The sequence below is a fragment of the Haemaphysalis longicornis genome, unplaced genomic scaffold, assembly GCF_048455015.1.
Source record: "Haemaphysalis longicornis isolate Haplotype H1 unplaced genomic scaffold, Haemaphysalis longicornis Haplotype H1 scaffold_4, whole genome shotgun sequence".
NCBI classification, from domain to species: Eukaryota; Metazoa; Arthropoda; class Arachnida; order Ixodida; family Ixodidae; genus Haemaphysalis; species Haemaphysalis longicornis.
Genome location: NW_027526361.1, coordinates 189,141,330 through 189,164,822, shown reverse-complemented (window position 1 = coordinate 189,164,822; position 23,493 = coordinate 189,141,330). Strand labels below are relative to the sequence as shown.

Genomic DNA, 23,493 nt, shown 5'->3' with positions numbered 1-23,493 from the left:
GACGCTGTTGAGTGCCTATGCTCGTTCGAAAGCGGCAGGCGGAACATACGCGGTTTTTCGCTGGGAAATGAATTCATGAAGGGTGAGATCATCTTCGTTTATATCTAGCACTTTGGCATTGTTTTTGGTTCATTCCCGCGAGTTTAACTCGAAACCTCCGTGTAACAAAACCCCGGATGTAACGAAAACTTGCAAACTTTTGTCAACTTCCTTACATCCAGGTTTACCTCTAATATCGTAGGTGGAGATAATTGGTGGAACGATATTTTGAAAAATAAAAAATCAGGAAAACATAAAAAGACATTCGGGAAAATGGCAAACTGTACCACCACATCCTGCATTTCCACATCAATGCACATTTTGCGGAAGTTCCACCTGTAATTGCTATATTAACGTAAATGGAGGTCGAACGTAATTTTGAAACTGCAAAAAATACGAAAAGTATAAAAGTTATAGAAAATAGCGAACCGTGTAACTCCGGCATTTACACAATAATGCTGATTTCGCGGAGCTTGTAAATGTAGTCCTCATAATAACCTAAATAGAGATAATTGGTCAGATTTTGCAAAGCTAAAAAATAAGAAATATATAAAATAACTACGGAAAATACTGTTTAACGACCTGCATTATCGGAATAATGCAGATTTCGTGAACGTTCCGCTTGAAAACGTGACAATAACATGAATGGAGGTAATTGGCCGAACGAAATTTTGAAACACTAGAGAAATAAAAAAATATATATATAAAATATTTACCGAAAGTGGTCAACGTGTAACGCCCTAACTTTCCACAATATTGAATATTTTGCGAAAGTTGCAAGTTTAATAGGTATAACATCGGAAATGGAGATAATTGGTCTAACGAAATTATGAAACAATAAAAAATAAGAAAAGTTTTAAAAATTAAGTAAAACGACAAACCTTGTAACGCCCTGTATTTGCACAATAAGGCAGATTTTACGAATGCCCCACCTGTAGTCGCTATAATAGCGTAAATGAAGGTAATAGGTCGGGCACGATTTAGGAAAACCAAAAAATCTGACTTTAAAGAACTCACACTCAATACGAGCGGCATAAGAATGCTACGCATTAGTACACCACTCTCTGAATTTCTGCAGAATTTTTTCTGGGGTTTTAGGACCTCCTTGCTACGGCTAACACAGCGAATAAACAAGTCCTCGCTCAGCAAAGCAGCTTTTGAAGCGTAGTGAAAACATTGTTAGTCAGTTTTACCTGTCCAACCTTTCCAGCTTCCAGAACATGAGTTTTTATAATCGAAAAACCTTCCCCTGTTGGTTGAGGCCCTCAGCTAGACCGCCATACTCGTCTTGTCCTCCTCTCGTTTCACCTGCAGCTGCCCAAGAGGCGCGGACGGTGATGGTGGTCAGCATAGTCAGCTCCACCCGGCTCGAAGATGTGGCGGCTGCCGCCGGGCGTGATGCTGTTCTGTGGGCCCAGCTGGACATCCGTAAGGACCGCTCTCTGACCCTCGACGACGCTTTGCGAGCTCAGCGAAGCGGCTTCGCTGCGCTGGTCGTCTCGCTCGACCCACCCCTCATTGGACGCAGGACAAGAAACGCTGAGCCGCAGCCCTTCGGTGAAATGTGAGCTGAATTGCGTGACTTAGACTCTTATGTTCTGAAACACTAACAGAGGAGAAATAAAGAACAGAATCCGCGTCTGATACAAAAGTACCAAAATGAAAAATTTTCGAGGACCACTCACAGGGCCTAGGACGTTATGTAGTGATAGATCAGAAGCACCTTTTTCCCTCAGGTTTCCTCTTCAGGGATGACCATAAGGGACTTTGAAATACTTTTTGGACGTCGCAGAATAAGTAGTTCAGTTATTATAGTACACGTTCAAAAGCATGTGTTCCAGCCCTAGCTTATTTGCATACAGCTGAGAGCTCCTCCTTGGGTTCAGCGTTTGATACCGCCTTTTCTGTACAACTTTCGAATCACCGTCTATGTTTTACTTGCTTTTCCGTCGTGGAGGCCATATTCCTGGTATTGGTGAGCTGTTTAATCTTCGATGTAACGGAAACCAACTTCCCATAGGCTGGTCGCCTGAAAACAAGGATTCATCACCACAGAATCAGGCAGTCCACGCAGCTGCACAGAAGCGCATAGACCCCGTAACGCCACTGTTTCTCTGCTTTGTGGTATGATCTGTCTCCATCCCGCCAGCACTGCAGCTCCTACGTCACACAAGAAAGCTCAAAGTACTAGCTCAAACCAGGTTTCTATCCGCTCTGCCCGTGCTTCAAAGATTGCGCAAACTTACATCAACAAACAATTGGCAGCATTAGCCAGCCAATAAATTGCGAGCGCTAACCAAGCCCTACATACTTTCCGGGCCTGGCGCACTTCTATATTGCCGCCCCGATGCCTCTATTTCTCATGTTCCACATCCCCTTCCTTCAACACCTACTCTGGCAGTTCCCAGAGTTCATCGGATATGCCCTCTCCCTCCCTCTTCCCAATTTCCACTCGGTATTGATCGACGCGTCCACGCTGAAACCGGGCCCAACACTCTTTCAATCATTGCATGATATCCTACTGAAAAAATCGGTCTCGCACAGCAAACAAGAGCCGTGAGGCCACTCTTTTCACCTCATCCCGACCTTACGAGCATTATTCCGTCATCTTAAGGGGTCCACCACGCTCACTTCTACGACACCAATGCTAATACAGTCTAAGATGTCTTAGATCCCGTGATTAGAAAAAACGATGAACAACGGGCGTTGGGCATATAGTGCTTCGGGTGGAAAAGTACCGTGTTCTAGCGGCTGTTACTCGCAGGTTTCACACCCTTCATGGCACCACACCTGGCCATCAGTGGGACCCGTGTCAGAGTTGGGCTGACATCGACTGGCTTCGCAGTGCTATTGACCTTCCCATCATCCTGAAGGGCATCCTCAGAGGTGAAGAGCGCACGTTACAAGAAAGTTTTTTGTAGACAGCTGCTGCTTCAGGCTTCAGCTTTGGTGCTTAACCATAACCCTCTGTAATGTTGGCCAAAACTTCCTCAAGTTAACATGTGGGCCTCCGTACTTAGGCCGCAGCTACTGTACAATGCCGCACTATTTGCTAGTGCAATAAATGCAATACAAATCGCTTGGACGTCGCGGTTGTAGACATTTTCATGAGCCGGAAAAAAATGCAAAAAGAACAAGCCTTAGAAATCATCTGCGCAAGGGGCAGCACTCTACAAAAGATTCAGTTTAGCTCTGCTTATCTGAAAAAAATAGGTGTATTGGAAGGGCAATGGGTGGAAACATGGTCGTTACGCCTCGTGTTATTCTATCTCTGCTCGGAAAGCTCATTTTAACGCGAAATCTACAAATCCCTATTCATTAATACCTGACCTTCCGCGTTGTCTGATTAAGAACCCGTCGCTCAAGGCCAAAGCGGACGCGCCAAGTAATGAAAGATAAACAAAAGCAGAGCCACGCCGATGTTCTTATTGGAAGCCTTCAAGCAGGAGGGGCCGCCACGCATGCCCAGTAGGGGAGCGTGACGTCGCCACCGAAGCGCCTTGTGCGAACAGAAACGGTAAGGGGGCGGGAGAAGTTGCTGGCCTCACACAGCGGCCCAGCAATGCGCTCCGCAGCCACTCCCGACGGTGTTACCGCTTCTTCTCCGTGGTCGTTCGAACTGTATGGTGGTGTCGGTTCGGGCGCAGCTCCTCGAAGCGTTCAGCCGGACATTATTGCTGACGCACTGACAGCTTACCCGAAGTTGTAGGCTATCATAACTTGCGGTACCCGGCACGTGTTTCGCTTCGCTTTTTGGTTCCGTTTAAGTACAAGGTGCAATATACCGTTGGAAAAATCATTTCTGCTATAAAAAAGTGCGAACAAGAAGTATGCATGGATAACAACTAGCAATCTTTGCGCAGCTCATGCATAACGGAAAAAAAAATTACTCATACTTTAGGAAAAGTTTGCTTAGACAGCCGCAATTACCAGCGTCCGCTGAGTCAAATCGCACCGGGAATTGGTTTGAACCAAAACTTATAAAAAAGGTGCGATATACAATCTAAATATATAATAGATAAAAATTTAAAACGTACAATTACAAAGATGCAGTCTCACGCTGCAGACAAAGATGCAACCATAAATATAATGAATTTGCATAAATAGTGAGATCGGTATAAATATTGGGTGGGTCTGCGAAAAACTGTCGTCGGTGTTATTGCGGGTGTGAAGTACCAATAATTGGTCACCGCGGCTAGGAGTAAACAAAAACAAACTTCATATCACGGGGGATTTGAACGATGTTCTGCAGAACACAAGCCGAGCGCGTTATAACCATTGTGCCATATCCTGATGTTGGCAGCTGTAAAACAAAATTAGTAATGAAAATTATGCAGGCCTCAATGTGAACAGGCGAAGCAGTTATGGGCTTCCACTTCACTCCTTCATTTCCGTCCTTTCTTCGCTTACCCGCGCTCCGACCACTGGCCTTCCTGCCAAGATGAAGGTTTTTCAATCAATTAATCTACATTCGTCGCACAAACATGCGGGACGATCGACCAAGAAACAGGTTGCTCTTTTTTATTTTGAAAGAGAAATTTTATTACCAAAATGAATACTAACATATAAGTATGCAGAAGAGGTTACCAGAGTCATTTGACTGAAAGGGGACCCTCGAATATAACTACATCAAACGAATTGAGTAAAGCTGCAAATGGGCGAAAGAGCCCAACAAATCAATATGCAGTATAAAACACACAAGAAAGTCGCAGTTTGTGTACGTACATTCGGAAAGGTAGCTCTAATTGTAGATAACTAATATAAAAAGTAATACAATGAGTTCGTGAATGACTCGAAGGAAGCAAAGACACATGAGAACCTTGGGTGTAACGTAAGAATAAAACAGAGAACAAGATCCTAATTACAGCAAAAGAAATCCTCTAAGGTTTTTTTAAAGCAACCAAGGGATGGGGATTATTTGACAGCCATAGGCAAATTATTCCAAAATTTAACAGCTGAAAAACAAGTAGTTTTCTTACCGGAATTAGTGTGAACAGGTGGTAGTAACAAACTGTTATTACTTGAAAACCGGGTTATGCTTTTACTGCGTAAAACACTAGAACACTTTCCTTCATAGAAACGTACTCCACGTTGGGGATTTCTCCTAAATCCTGTCGATGAACTCCACAATATTTTGCTCCCATATAGGCACAAGGCCGTCACTTCTGGTGCTATGCGTAATGTTAATGAAACGTGTTAATTTGCCGATCAGCACCCCTAAGCCGACCGAGAAGGTAGTAAGCACCCTAGTTTGCACAAAAGTACGCACAATTTAGATAAAGGAACACTTCACTTTTAAAAAGTAACTAGTTTGTTGAGGCCAAAAATTTAGGATTTCTGCGGATAGAACCAATGGCATTTCCCACTGAAACCGCAGTTGTGGCTACAGAGGCCGACAAAAGGAGTTATTTTAGCAGTTGCCCAAATTAAGTAGGAGGACTGTTCTAGCGCACCCAGACTATAGCGGTTGGCGCCTGCACGAAGTGCCGGGCCTCTACCTATCTGGGGAAAGAACGCCTCCACCCTCCCCCGCACATACCTAATTCCGGACAGGATCTTCCAAGTGTTACCACTCAGTTTTTTAATTGTAACTCATTTACGAGACGAAGAAACGAAAGCGAAGACAGAGGCGCAACTATCGTGCAGCAGTTTGGTAGTCTTTTATAAGTCGCCTTAGCCTTTCGCCTTCAAAGAACGCAAGAAGACCCAAGTGCGTCGAGGAATGTTGATACTTTTTATCTACAGTTCTTCTTCATCTGGACCAACTTTTGCTGGGTTATCGAGCACATCGTGCCAGGATGGCAGCACATCCGTCTAGCCTTGCACCCACTCGGGAGGCCTTGGAAGATCATTTGTGGAAATCAAATAATACAAAGCCGCACAGGTCCGCTAACGGGTGCCCTAGTGAAATTTAATTACCCAAGAAACTGATAGAGAAAAGAAGAGGCATTGCACTGATTGACGATGGAGGTCCGAAGAAGCTGCATAAAATTCGCATCGCACCCATGGTTACGGGATGCACGCGTACTTCGTTTTCTCGCCATAAGGTGATGGTAGTTTCTATGGCTTCGTGATTACTTAGGAAAACGTGGAAGGCATGCAACTCTGATGGTGATCCCGTCCCAATGCCCCATACACCACGACGTTAACTTTACAGTGCTTCGTGGTAAACAACGCCTCGCGTTGCAAAGATATTGAGCCTCGCGAGTTGTGGTTCTTGGACATCAAATTTACATATAACACTAAACATATCAGATTCGCTAAAAAATGCTCTGTGTTGCATACAAATGATTTTCGCGTTTATTTACAGTAGTCAACGTGATAAGGGAAGGGGTAACGACAAAGGAGGATTACTAAATATTTTAGCCAACCCTTTGTCCCTTTTACAGCCGACGACGCCGTCCAAGCTCTGACTCACGGAGCTGCTGCGGTCATCGTGTCCAATCATGGCGGTCTTTACATGGATGGCGTCTCTGCTGCGGTAAGACGTAGCTCAGGGACTCGTATACACCTGAATATCTTTTATAAGGAGCATCGCAGCATCTGGGATTCCGCGAACTCCGGCGCTCGACCACAATCTACCCGGGCATGGGTAGCTACTACAAAGTGTCTTGTTGTTGATTGCCATGTGCACCGTGCCTGCTCCACTGTTGCTGTTGAAAACGAGTTTGAAGATGGGTACACTAAGAACTTCCAGCTCTCATCGTCAACTGCAAAGACATTGCCTTGTTCATTGCAAACATATTAAAGTAAAATGATTACTTCATTGTGTGGTACATTTTCTCGCTGTAAAGGTACATGTACTATGGCACGCGTACGATGTCATCCCATTAAGTCAAGATTTCTTGATTAGTGAAGCCGAGAACCCCTCGAGGAAATACATTATAGGAAGGAGCATGATTACAAGTGGTCAGCCTTCGGGAGCCAGGGTACTCTGACGTCCCATTCTTTTCTATTAGGGCTCCCCCTGTGCGCTGTCTCCGGGCAATTATCCACAGGGCCCTGGTAGCATTTATTGCTTCAAAAAACAGCCCAGAGGGCGGGACAAAGCGAGAAACACACAACACAGTCGTTTTCGAACTCAGCGCTTTCTAATACGGCAGAACAATAGCCATGAAAAGCAAAGAAAGAAGACAAAGCGAAACAAGATTTCAAATACAATGTGCTATCAAAAGGTTTCTCGAGATAAAAACATTTTCGTTCGTTGCGGACCTATTTATTGGCAACTATTTGGGTCATGTACGCAATCTCCTTATTGTCAGGTTCGGGGGACAATAATAACTAGCAGAATAAATTTTGGAAACGAGACTGTATAGTACTCGAAACCCACAAAAAATAAAATGGATGCAAACTAACAATGGGTACATGCAGTGAAGAGGTAGAGACAATGGTAGTAAGAGTTGAAATAAACGGGAAAAAGTCTAACTCGAGGAGTGAAGGAAAACAATATACAGTACGTGGTTTTAGCTTGAGATCGTCGGCACGCCCGGTGCTTGGGTCACACGTCTGGTAGCTTGGAGGTCACGTCTCGTAGCCCGTCGTAGCACAGCGCACTCGAGCTTTTGTCACCGCCGTGGGAAACGCAGCTCTCTGGAAGCTACGCTGTCTATTACCGACGCCCGGCTAGACGACTTCCTTGCTCAGAAGATGTCTTGGAGGTTGCGCCTGTGGAGGACCTCTTGGGCCAAAGCACGGGTCCGGTCGCCCGACCTGCATGCAACCCGGTCACGCTCCACTCTTCTCAGTCTCTCTTCCTCCTCGGTGTTCTTCACAAGATCTCTTCCTCCGCCAGCGGCTGTCGCTGGCAGCTTTTCATTGGCCGGCTCGCGAATGTGGGTGCGTTACTCCGCAAAACGATGGTGACGATGGTGCTCTCGGGTTTTGAAACATACCCGCAGAGAGTGTCTGGTTTATCGTTGTATTCTTCGTTTTCACTTCATAGCATTATCGAGAAGTGAAATTGACAGTTCGCTAATACACAGGCTCTCTTTCGTGTTTTTATTAAAAGCTTCGAAAACCTCCTTTTCCGGAGTATTTCTTAGTTCTGGCTGTTTACTGCAGCTGGCAGATGACCCTCCTCACCTAAGCAGCTATACGAGGTAGCCGTTCTATCTGTCAATGAACCTCAATGAAACATAGGAGGCGAATCTGACTTCCGTGGTTAACTGTTGGTCCTGTCGCTTTAGTCTCCCACTGAACGTTTATTGCGCTTGAACACTGCCGTAAAATGTTCAGCGCGCCATGTGGGGAAACAATGGTGGGAAGTCTCTTGGTTTGCGTTGGCAATTGTTTTTGCCGTTTTTCTGGGAGTTACCACTTTACCAGGTTGTGTTGAATCACGAACTTTGTTTTTAGGGCAACAGCATATTGAAACTACGTGTCCGCAGTCTCCGTGCTCTCGAGCCGTGGTTTTTAAGCGTTCCTGCAAACGACGTTACCACCGCCAAAAGGAAGGGACTGCGAAGAAAGGAATAAGCGACAGCTTACCTGCAGCTGGTATTGAAGCCAATGGAAGTTTAGAAAGGAGGTGGCGTTGCAGTAGGCTCACCATTAAGAATTACGGCGTGGCAGAGTTGACAGGATACGTGATTTCGGCACGCGCTGCGTCTGCGCAGTGGGGTTTGTTCTCAACCGGTCTGCGCTTGCGCTGGGGAGCCTTGGCTCTCGTGTGCGGCGAACTATAAAACATTTAGGCTAGTCGCACCGTCTCATATTCCGGTAAGATCTTGTTAAGCATAGATGGCGAATAAGCAGGTCTGTTCCAAACGCTCCTTTGACGAAGGGGTTACGCGGTCGCCTCTCACGTGTCCTCTGCTACCTTTTTCTGCGTGAACTTAGCTTTACAGGTGCCCCTGCGTAAGTCCCCTGTTTGCGGTACATGGGCTGTGCTTTGAGATTAACCTTGCGTGACCTTTCTGGTACGTTTTTATTTCGCTTAGTAAATTACGAAGGAAAAAATTGAGCAGGAGTCCTCCTAGGTGAATGTGGATGACCAGGGAATCTATGACCCATCAAACGTGGTTAGGCGAAGATACCCGCGTGCATTTTATAACTTGATAATGTTAATGATGACAGTTTTTGAGATTATTGTACATAAATTATTAGTTTGGTTGCACAATCAGACAGGCTTTTGGCCGAAGTTTCATCTCTAAGTGCCCGGCCTTAAGTTGTTACGCAGCTTTTATTGGTGTAACGCTTTAGACCAATCTCCTAGCACAAAGTGAACCATTTCTTGTGTGGCTTCTCAATTTCGAGATTGAAGCATCCATCCATGATCACAGGGTGTTAAGATTCAGCGCTCTGCTACCCTGTTCGCGCGTACTGCAAGTTTCGCGTAGAAAGCCCGCCTTTCTCAAAAACGCGCCGACACAGGCCCCCCAGCGATGACTCTAGCAGCGGCAGGTGCAAAATAATAAACAAACCGTTCTCCTGCCGAGATCTCCTGTCCTCCCTCTCTCAGACATAACGCCCGCCGCTACTGTCGGACCCTCACGAACTCTGGATAGAGTGTCTGTGTGTGTCTGTACTCTTTTCGTGCCACTTTGCAAAAGCACTAGGAAAGCGGCGGAGCCGTTACTGGTTACGTGTTACCAAAGAAAGCTTCGGTGCTTTCTGTGGCCGCTAGCAGGTCGCAACTGCGAGCAGCGCTGCTCTACCCAAGTCCAGATGACTCGCCCGTAAAGGTGTTGTTTCCTCATCGTTGCAATTCAACTCTCGCCATGGTGCAAAAAATTAACTTTGCTTTCGACTTATTCTCGCATTACCAAGGCAGCACTTTTTGCTGTCCGCTCAACCACCACGCATTGACGGCAGCACCACTGCATTGACGGAGGCCACGCCATCCCGAACGTAACACGGAGCAATGTCATCATAATTCACCCATGCAAAGTTCACGTTCGTCCACTTCTTGATATCATACAACAATTGACCCGTGTACAGACAAAGCGGGCATCAATTTTCTGTTTTTCTCTAATACGCACAGACAGGCTCCCTTCGAAGTCTAGCGTTTGTGGTAGTCAGTGTTGGCGGTAACGCGTTACAAGTAACGGCGTTACCGGTAACGCGTTACTTTCTTTGGTAACGTAGTAACGTACTCGTTACTTATTTTGAGTAACGTGTAACGAAATTACGTTGCGTTGCCTTACTTTGCAGAACTTGGAAAAATTAAATTTTAATTTTTGAGTGCTCCGGACCCACGTGATGCGCACATCAAGGCCGCCGTGGAGGGCACTGGCGAGATTTGACGGGGAGAACTTTCCCCCGGCAAAAAAAAAACAATACGGCCGGAAGCAGAGTGAAGGGGCAAGACGATTAAGGTTGACTACGCTGCAAGCAGGCGAACGAAGTTGAAAAAAAGTAAAGAAAATGGTTGCTTGGATCACTGCAGGTTAGTCACGGGAATCTGCCCCTGCTACCGTAACATTCATCTGATAGGAGCCCGGTACGGGTGTGTGCAAGAGGGCCTGCAGGACGAGCAAATTTTCGGCAGTAGTTTTCTGAGAGCGGGACTTTTGGGGGGCTTGCCTGCCTGTTAAGTTCCTGCTTCATATATACTTCCGCGTTTTTTATTGTAACTATTCGGGTGAAACCCTAAAAAAGAGAGGGTAATTAAATTGCCGCATAGACATAATTTAGCTCTGCGCTTACGCACATATCAAACGTCGAAACAGGAAACAGCAAATGTTTTAGTTCGTGAATGGAAAGTGACACAACAGTAGGGTGCGTTACTTTTTATCAGTAACGGTAACGAAAACGCGTTCCTTTTATTTTGAGTTAACGTAGGTCGGTAACGCGTTACTTTTATTTGCAAGTAACGACTAACGTATTTAGTTACTTTTTTCGGTAACGCCTACAACACTGGTGGTAGTTCGGGAAAGTTAGGTCCATATATATGACCGATGTTCAGTTACTGGTTGGTGCTATTCTTTTCATTAGTGTTCATGCTCTTCGAACATGTACAGAACATACCGCTCGCCTCATTTTCAAAGGTTGAGATTGCAGTCTCCGACGAAGTACTGTCACCGGAGCGTGTTACACCTGCTTCTTTATTCTCTGGTGGCTTTTCAAACGGAATCCCGTCGATAGCACTGCTTTCTCTTCTCTTGGTCGCCTTTCATTACGTAGGCTAGTCATGCAACGCTGACGACGACAGTTGGCCAAGGGATGGTAAACGAAGTAGGGCAGACCACGGATCTGAAGGAGAAATGAAAAACAAAAATTTGGGGCACAGAATGTAATAAAAAAAATTACTGTAAAGTGGGTGGAAATCTTAAATGAAGGCATTTGTCCTTTACTGGAAACACAGGGGCTGGCGATGATGATATAATTATGGCCATCTCTCCAGTTGCTCGTGACACAGGTCAGATCCTCTTCCTCCCACTCGCATTGAACCTTTTTCACCGTCACAATATATTATTAATTTAGAAATAACTTCATTTCCCATTTCAGAGACAATGCGCTCCCGTTAGTGCCATGCCGCAAAACAATATAATTAACGAGTTAATTTATCTGCCATCAGCCAATCCGGAAGTTAGACAACTGAGCGAAGTGTTGAGCGGGGGAAAAGTGCAGCTGGTGGGACCCAACGTTGTCTTTTGTTCTCGTCAAGCTATAACTTCTAACTTTTGACTGTTATATACCTATGTAAAAGAAATTCGTGTTGAAACTTGAACGAGTGTTCCTCTGACGAGGACACTTTTTGATAGGGCGGGTTGTATGCTTTCTTTATGGACCCTCTAATTTCTCCTGGTAAGCCACAACATAGGTGCGCTTTCAGTAATCCCAAGTGATTTAGAGGGCGCCTAAAACATTCGCTGCTCCGTGGAGGAGCGAGTCCGCGGCTTGTTGGTTCACGGTACGATGGCAGAAAGGATGACGCACCAGTAACGGGAAGCACAATAGATATCGAACTCGGTATTATTTTCGCGTGCGGGCTCTTTCCCATGCGAGCAACGAATGTTTGCATACCATCCTGTGAGCAGGCGACACCCCTCTGGCTGTTTCACCACGCAGAACTTTTGTGTTCCCCACCAGGGTCTGTTCAAACAATTCTCTGGGAAGGAATTTCAGAGATAATACGACTGCTCTGTTTCTCCCCTACTCCTGTACTGTCCTCTGGCACCTTAACCAGCACCGTTTGCTATTCGTGCTGTTGTGGCACCCAGATCTGCTTTGGTGGTGGTGTTGAGATGGAGTCCGGCTTGTGTTTGTGGGCCTTTTTCTCAACTATCTGACCGTGGGGAATGTCGCAATACGCTTGATGAGAGACGGTGTTTGCAGAGCAGGTTAAGAACTCTCAGGGCCAATGAATACTGACGTATTGCTCTCAAACAGTAAGAAGGTGACGGGCCAAGCAAAAAAGAATACAGGACTGGAGCTGTGTCGCAGCTGGTCCCGTGTCGTCTGTTTTTCCGTGGTCTGGGCACCGTTCGAGAATAACGGATGTTTAGTTACTATTCCGCAGCTCGCGATTGCTCCAGGATCACCCTCTCTGCAGCAATGTTCTGTTATGTGGCCTCGTCTCGTAGCTGATTATGCAGTTAAAAACTCCCATCTGGCTCTTTTCTGCAGTAACTTTACTTGTTATCTTTGGCGGCTGGGTAGGGGAACTCCGTTGAGTCCGTGCTTTGACTTCTTTTCCTTTCAGTCTGACCTGCTGTCAGCGTTGTCATCACAACTGGCAAAAAAGACAGTCTTCCGCTTGTGTTTTATTCCGTCGAGGCTAGTTATTTCCAAGGCCGCACTATGGACAGTAAGGAATACCAAAGCGTTTCGTCAAACACCGACATTGCAGATTGCAAACCAACTGCGTTGGAATGTTTCACTCGCACTAACAAGCAAATTATCAGAGATACTATATTAACCGGCGAGGCAGAGATGGTCACACTGTCATTTAGACACTTCAAAAAATTTCCCTCATCTTTACCACATTTAAAACGCTAAAACCCGATGAAGCTGCGCGACATAGAGAGACCGAATGCTAGCGGCGTGCAGAAAAAAATGACTAGAGCACCCAAACGTCCTGGTTAATTCGGGGATTCTAAAGTACCAGCGTCCGATTGCACAAGGTCTCCTCTCGTCGTAAACGTAGTCGTCATCTTCGTCATTACCATAATCGTTGTCTTCCTTCTCCATTTTCGTCCTTTCGTCTCTCCGTTACAATGCCTGAAGGTCTGTTAGGCGTATATCTTTAAGTATACGCATATCGTTAACGTTAGGGGGCAATAACGTTCAGCCTGGCGACCTGCGTCCGGGTCAACCTCAAGGGTGTGCGATAGATTCATCTTTTAAAACGCGTTGATATGATTTTTTTAAGTGCGAATGCACTTTATAAGCGACCCTGAATTCCGGTGACCGCCGTCCGTCCACATAGCAACAGCTGCGGGTGCGCGCGCTCCTCGTCTTCCTTGGCAACGGGGGGAGATGGGCGCGCGCTGCCTGGCCGCTGACATGGCACATACCCACGTGGGGGATTGGCCAGGAATCTCCTCGTCTTCCTTGGCAACGGGGGGAGATGGGCGCGCGCTGCCTGGCCGCTGACATGGCACATACCCACGTGGGGGATTGGCCAGGAATCGGGCGTGAGAAGGGCTAATGCACCCGCTTAAAGGAGTACTGACACGAAATTTCAAAGCTGAGATCCGCTCTAGCAATCAAGTACAACGACAACACAAATAGGTGTCTGTGCATGGCACATACCCACGTGGGGGATTGGCCAGGAATCGGGCGTGAGAAGGGCTAATAAACCCGCTTAAAGGAGTACTGACACGAAATTTCAAAGCTGAGATCCGCTCTAGCAATCAAGTACAACGACAACACAAATAGGTGTCTGAATAAATGCATCTTTCTTTCTTTGTAGTTGTGTGTGTGTGTGTGTGATCTCTCTTTTGCGAACATTACCGAACCGCGCAAATTCAACTCATGCATTCGCACTTTCACATTCTTCCCCTCGGGGAAATGCGGGGAAATTTTTCTCTTGTTCATGCACGCGCCTCCCTCACGGGCACTACAACATGCTTTACTGTTACTCCTGCGCGCGAGCAGTTGGACGCCCTTCCGGCAGTGGCCGAAGCCGTGGCTGGTCGCTGCGAGGTGTACATGGACGGCGGCGTCCGATCAGGTGCAGACGTCGTCAAGGCGCTGTCACTGGGTGCAAAGGCAGTATTCATCGGGCGGCCCATTTTGTACGGTCTTGGCTTCGACGTGAGTATACTGGTCGCACAGTTTTGTTTGTTTCTTGAAGACATCTACTACAGAAAACGAACTCAGTGATTTGTAGCCATCAGATGTACGCGCCGTGCGCTGTACGGTCCTCGTTCTCTTCTGCAACCGAATATTAAGGAGCACATTCAGAGCTCCACATGGAATTGAGAAGAGAAGTATTCATCTAGCACTAGCTTCTTTTCGGATAAACATCATCAGATGTGGCCCTGCCTCTCCGCAGAGCCACATGGAATCGCAAATAACGGCGCGTAAGCGCCTGAAAAAAAAACCAGGGTGAAACGGTGAGCTCAGAAAAGATCATTCCGAAATTGTCTCAAGGAAGGCGGAGCAGATATTCACCCAATACCTAAATAGTGGCAGGTAGTTTATTTGTAACTCCTAATATCAAGCGAATCAGCACTGATGACTGGCAGTACTTTATTTTCACGATCCATGCGAGTCCCCAGTGTTTTGCATGAGGATATTTTAATCTGTTTCCCAGTCAACCAATCCAACCTTCATTTTCAATTGAGTGAGCATCCGACACCCGGTGGACAATTAGGGTAACCTAATGGATAGCAAGAGATGGGTATAAAAGAAGGGAAGGGCAATAACGCGATGGAGGGATGAAATACGGAACTTCAGGGGTAAACTGCGGACTCTATACGCGCAGTACCGGGGCGGTTGGAAGTCAGTGGGAGAAGCCTTCCTACTTTAGTGGACCTGATCAGGCTGATAATCATGATGATGAGAATAGGATGTGAACTTGTGGTGTGTCTCTGATCTCGTGACGCTTTTCTTTGCACCAAGTAATGGTCACACGTATGCACAGTGCCCCAGCGTTACGTTGACACTTGGAAAACTATGAACTCCTAGACTGTTAGATAAAAGTGTCACACCGCTAACGTATTACACTTGTAGTTCGCCACGTCGACTAAGATCTTTGCCAAGTCAGACTACTGATGTCAGGAAGTTAAGCAGTGGTGAGGTACCGAAAATAAGCTCTGCATAAACGTCTAGTCGCGGGGGCCATACCGGCGTGACCAGGATACCGCATAATTTTCAGTTGACAAGGCAAACCAGTCCCATCCCGCGGATACCGTGCCATGGCACCAGTGACGCACTATTAACTGCAAAGGTGATTAAACTTTTTGTTTCGCCGTCCAGCGTTACCCTAAAAAATACTAGAAAGAATTGGCTGAGCAACTGCTCACTTCGTTGCAAATTGCGCCCTGGCAAATAAATGCCTCCCTTTTCTTTCCCGCTCACCTTTATTGCTGTTCCTCTTTCGTCTCGCTGCTCCCAAGATAAACACACTAGAGGATTGCTCAAGCAAATTTACATTTACCGCGTCCCACTGCTCCACGCCGGCTACCTCGATGCCAGCGCTGCCGTACGGCGGAGACGCGCGTGAATCGAAGTGCCCCATTCCCAATACGTTCCAAGCGAAGCGTGGAACACATTTAGTGGAACCTGCCGTTACTTTTGGAGTTCTTAAAATGCCGCTAGGGAAAGCGCGGGTGACCGATTTTGTGTTTTTCTAAGCGTATTTTTTTATTAAATCAGCCATCCGTGTCGTTTTGATGATGGAAAGTCGCTTTGATCATGGAATGTCGATGGAATGCCGATGGCTTGCCTCATATGTGCGTAATATTTTGTTTTGGGCTCAACAATGTTGAGGAGTATGAACATTGCCACCGTACATAGACGTTTATATTTTACTGTGGGTCTATTCTGTGGGTCTGTGGGTCACAGTTCAGCATCTGCTTGAACTGTGGCCAATAGGCTGAGTAGAGGGACGGACAGACAGATATACAGACAGACCAAAATCTCCGCGTTCAATTAGCCCAATAAAGACTATCTTATTTGCAAATGCGCTCGAGCACACGTAAGCCTGCACATCGTGAGAAGCGCCCGGCGTCGGCCACCTCGACCTTCTGTGACACTCTGCCCAGCGTTCCTGACGTGATCTCTCGCGTGCTGTCCTCCTCGCCAGCTCCCGTGCGCCCGCGCCTGAAGTGGGGAGCACAGAGGCCGAATTAGCGCTGCCGACGCCGTTTGTGCGAAGACGGTTGCCGCGGGTTCTAGCGCGTGCTAACGCGGTGCTGTTTGGCAGAAGATGTCAAAGCCCGCGAACGAAACCATCCGGAGCTGCCAGTCATGCAGAACTTTCAGCGCAAAGTTCGAAATACATTTGAGGTGCAACAGCCAGGTCTCCAACGACGGTAGAGGAGGCAGCCGGGTCTGCTGTTTTCCAGCTTTGCACCACTGCGGCAAAAGCTGTGCTAATTTTTTTTTCATGACATCTGAAAGAACAATTAGCGCAAGTTCCTCGACGCAGCTTTTTGTTTTGATCCCACTGCAGGGTCAACAAGGAGTCGCGGAGGTCCTCGAGTGCTTCCGGAGGGAGCTGGACAACTGCCTTGCACTCATCGGTGAGCAGGGTTGGTCGTTCTGGCAATCATGTCCTGAGGTAGAAATATAAAGCACCCTTCAAATGGCACTCTGGAAAGTGAATTCTAAGCTCCTAAATGACGAAGTTTTTGCATCTTACCCCAATGAAAAGATTCAAGAATTCGAGGAAGCAGATAACTACCCAATTGGGCAAAAATGGGAAATTTTTAAACAAGACATTTTAATGAGAGCAATTTAAAGGTCTTGTGCTCTAAGATAAGAAAAAAAATGTAGAAAAAAAAGTTGAGAGCAAATCTGCAAAAACTAATTGGTCAGGGCAGCAGGATTACCTGTGCGCTTAGCGACGACATAGAAGTTAAACAGAAACTTTAACTTGTAGATCAAGAGCATTATCGCAGTGCACTTGTGTGGGAATGGGCAGAGCATTGGGCTGCTGGGGAAACGCCCACAAAGCGGACCCTAGGAATCGAAAAAGCGCACGCCAGACAGAACCAGATCAGCAAAACAAAATGGAAAGGACGCACGATGACTGAAAAGTGCGAAATCGAAAACGCTTTCTTTGAACATTTTTAGACACCGTTCGCCTTCCAGACGGCCGGTGTTGAAGGGTTCCAAAAATATTTTGCCGGTGGTTCGCCTCGATTAGATGACGCTGTAAAAGAAGCCCTACAAGAGCCAATTTCGGAAAATGAAGTTAAAACAGCAACTTAAACCCTAGATTCACGAAAATCTCCAGGCCCAGATGGGCTTAGACGGCTTTTTATAAGGAAGATACGCATCTTCTTGTTCCTGTCCGGACAATTATTTTCAACAAAGCGCGAAATATCAAAACTCTTGCCCCATCTTGTTCTACCTCCCATACAGTTTTCATTTCATAAACAGTTGATACAGAAAAGCTTAATAAAAGTGTGACATCTTATAGGCCGATATCTTTAAGAAATGTTGATTACAAGGTATTCATGCAGATTTTCGCAAAAAGGTTGCAAATATTTATGATGGAAATCGTAGGGCCACATCAGGGTTGCGTAATAAAGGGTCGTACAATACTCACAAACATTCACTAGGCGAAATGTCTGTTGGAGTGTTGTGACGCCACTCACATTGGAATTGTAATGCTTTAGCTGCACCTAGAGAAAGCATTTGACTGCGTGGCTCATGAACTTGTTTTTTTTGTTGTTGGAATATTGTAATGTTCGGAGTGTTATCACTCAAGGCGTTCCCTTGGCATACCAAAATTTCCCTAGACGGCTAATGGTTATGAAAGGCTTCGTGCAGGGATGCGTTTGCAGCGCTCAGTGCACCAGGGATGCCTCTTGAGCTCACTATTATTTTGAATTTGTATCAAAGCCTTCTGTTAGAGCATTATTAGAAATGGAGCTATCAACGGGTACAAACTGTATGCCACGAAGGTAAAACTCCTGGCATACGTAGGTGGTGTGGCGGTATTTTGCACTGACAAAGAGAGAACTTCTATGGTGATACAAGCTGTCAGGCGCTTCGTTGATGTCACAGGAAGTCGGGTCAATTGGGGAAAGTGTGTCGGATTTTGGCACAGGGCTTGGTCATCGACACCAACACTCTTGGAAATGTGAGTTAGGTGACCATGCCTGTCAAATTCTTAGGTACGCCCCCCCTAAAATTACCGCGATAGCAAGCCCTACTGCTGCGGACCGATAAAAGAGACTAACGGAAAAGGCATAAAAATGAAAGGGGGCCGGGATGTCTATATTCGCGAAGGCAACTGTCTGTAATTTATTTTTGGTTGCGAAGAGTTGGTTTTTTATGCAGATATTGCATTACTCATGGCCCAATTTGCGGAAATTTCACAAGGTTTCTGCTGCTTTTGTGTGGTCATCGACGTAAGAAATATGCAGCCGCACCAATGTGTTCAGGCGGCCTGGGGCTGGTACACTTGTACGTATGACAGCTCGTTAATAGCTTTCTGTTTTTACAGCATACTCGTGATCATTTTTGAACTTCGTAATTCATGTTCGTCTGGGCGTGCTGTACCTGCATTTGTGGTAACCTCGGCTAGCATTTCGGCGGGCATTCGCGGTGATTTGAAAAAAGTTGTGATGTCCTTTCAGTTCCTAACTGCCCGTTTTTCTCTGGAATATTTTAGTTCAGTCGCACGTAGAAAGCTGTATAAGGATGTGTGCGACTCTGCTTTTCCGATACCGATGTACAGAGCTCGTACTGTGGAGGCCCAGGACAAAAAGGTTTGAACGCGTAAAACAAATGGAAGCCAGTCCGGTAGTGAAGTCCCTTGCATACGGGTACACTCTTGGTTAAAACCTGGATGCAAGAAAGAGGACTATCTGTACCCTGGTCAGTCAATTGCTGTATTTGCAAGCAACCGGAGAATACACAGCACGTATTTCTTCATTGCTGGACACAGAATGATGCAAGCCAGCAGTGTTTGAGGTGTGGTGTGTGCAACACAATTGACCACAGTGGCACTACTCTTCTCTACTCTTTTCTCACCTTTCCAATCTTTACATTTCACTGCCCTATCCTATTTCCTCCACTATCCCAATCCGCGGACTGGGTTAAATGTAGGCGAGCTACCATGAGTGCTCAATAACATACCCAGCCTATTTCCTCTTTTTCCTTTAAAAAAGAAACACATCCCCTTGATTGCTTTTTCCTCCAGATTTTTTTATCCTGGTTGCTTTGCTTGTGTTCGCGCATGCTCTGTTACAGTATATCGTCTTTCATGTGGGGCAAAAGAATTCACTTGGTATTCACCGCTAATCCTGTGTAGTCTGTTGTGTCGTCTCTACTGCGCTATTGCAGCAAGTTTCACACACCACCCAACCTCCCCGAATGGGTCAGCGGATAGTCTCCTTGCGCTCCGTTGAGGAGCTCTTTAAAACCGCTTGTTTTTCTAGCGAATAGAAGTTGGAACTTAACAATTCTATCAAGAAATGCATATAAATGCAAATCTAAATGTTATTGCACTCTATGCTAAACAAACAACCATTTTGAGGTATTCCAAATGCCTGTGTACGGGGTCGCGCAGCACGTGTGCCAACTTTTTGTCTCCAGTTGCTATGCCTTTAGGTAGTGCCATTGGATTACCATAGATTCAATAACCATGAGATGCCCAAGTCTGATATTACTATGCTATGTGCACCGAAGAAACTCACTTACAACATTTTCCCTATTTTTGCGTAAGCTGAGAAGATTTGGCATTGGTTGTATGCCTAGTGGGCGTCACACCTGCCATATTATCGCTGCCGGGTGTTTACTTTGGGTCGCGACTAATGTATTTGATAGCGACCTAAACAAATCTCAAATGAAGCCAATCGTAGACTACATATGTATTATGCAAAACACACAACCCCATTCTGGGCTGGTGGTAACCATAGCCTTCAGTACTTCCAAACACACTAAAGGCTTGGTGGGATTTCTGGTGGTGAAATAAAATTTGTTTGATGAGCATTTCTCGTAGATATGACCTCCTTGCCTTTTCTGTGTTGATTTATGCTTGTTCTGGCAGCCAAAAGAGTAATGTACTATATGTTCTGTTCGTTTGAAAAGTACTGTAGTGGTGCTTGTGCGCAACGTTTTTTTTTTTAGCTAGTAAATATAGTCAATTATTGCTATAAAAGATGCCTACTTTTAGTTTAGGGCCCTAAATTTGTGCCTTATTTAAAAAAGATTGTTTACTGTCTTTTCAACTACTGATCTGGCCACTGCAGCGTGGCATCATGGCGGCACTAGTGGTTAGACACATTTGAGAGCCACCTTTTCCCGCGTGTGTTTAGACACATGAGCCAGCTTTACCCACTTGTGTTTAGACACATTTGAGAGCCAGATTTAGCCACCTTTGTTTAGACGCATTTGAAAGCAACCTTTACCCGCCTGTGTTTAGACACATTTCAAAGCCAGATATTACCCGCCCGCCTGTCTTTAGACACATTTCAGAGCCAGCTTTACTCGCCTGCGCCTGTGTTTAGACACATTTCAGAGCCAGCTTTACTCGCCTGTGTTTAGACACATTTGAGAGCTAGCTTTACTCGCCTGTGTTTAGACACATTTGAGAGCCAGCTTTACCCACCTGTGTTTAGACGCATTTGAAAGCCAGATTTACTCGCCTGTTTTAAATGCAGAGCATTTCTTTAACTCGCGATATCACCCGGCGTTGTCGGCGTGCCTCGGCGTCCGCAACAGCCGTTCCAGGTGCGCCCTTTCCCCCCCCCCTCCTCCTCGCCTGCTCTCCGCTGCTCCTCGCGTGTTCTCTGCGTGCTCGGATCGCGTTCAGCAACAGGTGGGGCGCGCATGCGTCGTAGTTAGGCGCGGGAGCAACAACAGTTGTGGCGTGATCGTGACGTAGTCGTGACGAGGTCGTAGCGCGGTCGTGCTGTGATGGGGCGGTTCTCGGCGTTCGCTCTCGCTGTCAATTTCTTTCGAACCAGATAAAATCGGGTATGTGCGGGGCTCCAATCCAGTCATCGCCTGCGCTCTCTTCAGATGCTGTCGTCGGAGCAGCTTCTTATCCACGTAGACGAATAATGTTGGGTTACAACATTAACGTAACCCAACCTACTTAACGTCGTGCGCCCCCCGAAAATGCTCTGCATTTGACCGTGCCCCTCGCGAGGGGGATGTTTTTGGCGTGACCCTTGCCTACCCCCAACAGAAGCCACGTGTCTCATTTTAGGTTCTGGCTGTTTTTTTAGACACATTCGAGAGCGAGATATTACCAGCCTGTGTTTAGACACATTTCAGAGCTAGATTTACCCGCCTGTGTTTAGACACATTCGAGAGCAAGATATTACCAGCCTGTGTTTAGACACATTTCAGAACCAGCTTTACCCGCCTGTGCTTAGACACATTTGAGAGCCACCTTTACCCGCCTTGGTTCAGACACATTTGAGAGCCACCTTTACCCGCCTGGGTTCAGACACATTTGAGAGCCACCTTTACCTGCCTGTGTTTGGACACATTTAAGAGCCAGTTTTGTCCACCTTTGTTAGCCAAGAAAAAAGGGACAAATTTGCGTACTTCGCATTAGGTTCACCAGGTAGCGCTGCAAGCGTTAGCGCGCGCTACAAAAACGCTGTACTAAAACTATCCATGGATGCGTCGTGACGAGGCTCCGCTCCGCTTTACGAGCCGCAATACGCTAACGCCCAGCACGCCTGACTAAATCTGCCTACTACCATTGATTACGTAGCCCCGTATACATAAACTCAACGAGAGGATTTTCTTTATATTATCGGAATTTTTCGTTCGGCGTGCGGGGTAACCGGGCTTGACTGTGCCATTTTCTTTGCAGGGTGCCCCGATGTCCGCATGATCAATCGCAGTTTCGTTGAGCGCAGAGGTGCCTAATTGGGTTGTCCACCTGGCTGGTGATGACCAACTTCCAGATGTCACCCGCAGCCTCCAGCTTTCCGTGCACGAAACTGATGCTGCGATTGACCAACCCCTCTATTCTTATCCGCCAGTTCTATCGGACGGCCATGTATTAGTGTTAATATTTTGGTTGCATGTATCGCGAACAACAATACACAGAGAAAAGAAAAAAAAAGAACATGCACCCCTCCGACTAACGACAATAATGGTTGAAGTGGAAGCTTTCTCAGAATGGATTATTTGGTTGGTTAATCCTACACTACGAGTAGTGGTACCCTGGAGGTATGCATCACTTCTGTAGAATAACCGTAGCTGCTCTCGAGTATTCACTATGTAGGCCTAACGTTTGGGTTGGTGGTCTACGCTGTGACCTTCTTCTTGGTGCACAGCGGGTAATTTTTCGAGTGGGTTCTCGTTCAAGATGTTAAATACCAAAATACGATGGTAGGCCAAGCGTCCTACATCTCAAAATGCGGCGTTAGGCCTAAGGTCCCGCGGCTGACAGCTTTCCCGAATGCACAGCAACGCCCTTCTCATTGTACGTTGAGCCGTTGGTAACGGCTGTCCGCAATTATCTCAGAACATCACGTTATGCCTGTATACGTCGCGCCGCTGCAGGCCTGTATCACCTCCTCCCCTTGGCACCGATCAACCTATAGAGTAGAGGTCTGACGGAACTGTCGCCAGGCTTAGCAGGGGAGCTTTATAATTTTGTTACACTCACGCAGGATTCTCATCATCGTCAGAGCAAGTTATAACTTTTCTCCTGTGCGTTTTCGGGTAAGAACATCACCAGTGAGAGACTCAAAGCTTCGCTTTAAAATTATCTGATGAACCTGTGATTGAGCCTTGGCGACCGGCCTATGGTACCAACGTTCTACAATGGTAACAATGCTCAAAGGTGTTGGCTCCAATTATTTCGCGTATAGTCCAGATCTTTTACATTAAGGAGTGATTATAATTAAAGTTTTTAGTATGTTATATAACGTTATTTCTTCGTCTGCGTTTGGATTTTCATTAATTGCTGTCGTGCAGGATGTCTTTTTATCCAGGTGATTGTCGCCCCTTTGAATGGTGCCTCTATTTCTTTGATCCGACGCTGTGTAGCCTGAGTGTGGGCAGCAAGCCGTATGTAAATTTTTACTGAATGTCTGAATAAACAAATGTTTGGTAAGAGTGCAGTAAATAGGCCAGTTCTGTTGTTATATGTGTGTGCCACATTTCGCGGAGGGCGTCCCACGTAGTTTCCAGCTAATCCTGCATTTCCGGCTTCCACGGTTAACTATTTCCTTTCTTGAATGAGTTTGTAAAGACATACAGTACTATGAAAGTAGAGCCAGGGCAACTTCACATGATATGAGTTGAATTTCAGGAAGGTCGATTCGTTGATGGATGTTAGCCGAAGGTAATGAAGTGATGGCCATTGGCTGGCTCGTGGTCGGCGGCACGTAGCGGACGACAGTCTACTCTGAG

The 23,493-nt window shown here is 46.3% G+C and overlaps 1 protein-coding gene across 1 annotated transcript in view; it reads left to right on the top strand.

Annotated features, from left to right (window-relative positions):
• The window catches only part of LOC144179595 (2-Hydroxyacid oxidase 1-like), a 92,439-nt gene extending 69,252 nt beyond the window's left edge, over positions 1–23,187 (top strand). The window contains exons 3-8 of the mRNA XM_077708014.1: positions 1,354–1,603; positions 2,804–2,925; positions 6,429–6,520; positions 14,083–14,241; positions 16,607–16,676; positions 21,941–23,187. Of these exons, the coding sequence (XP_077564140.1) occupies positions 1,354–1,603; positions 2,804–2,925; positions 6,429–6,520; positions 14,083–14,241; positions 16,607–16,676; positions 21,941–21,996 (749 nt within the window). The 3' untranslated portion in view covers positions 21,997–23,187. The remainder of the gene's footprint in view (positions 1–1,353; positions 1,604–2,803; positions 2,926–6,428; positions 6,521–14,082; positions 14,242–16,606; positions 16,677–21,940) is intronic.
• Positions 23,188–23,493: the final 306 nt, after the last annotated feature.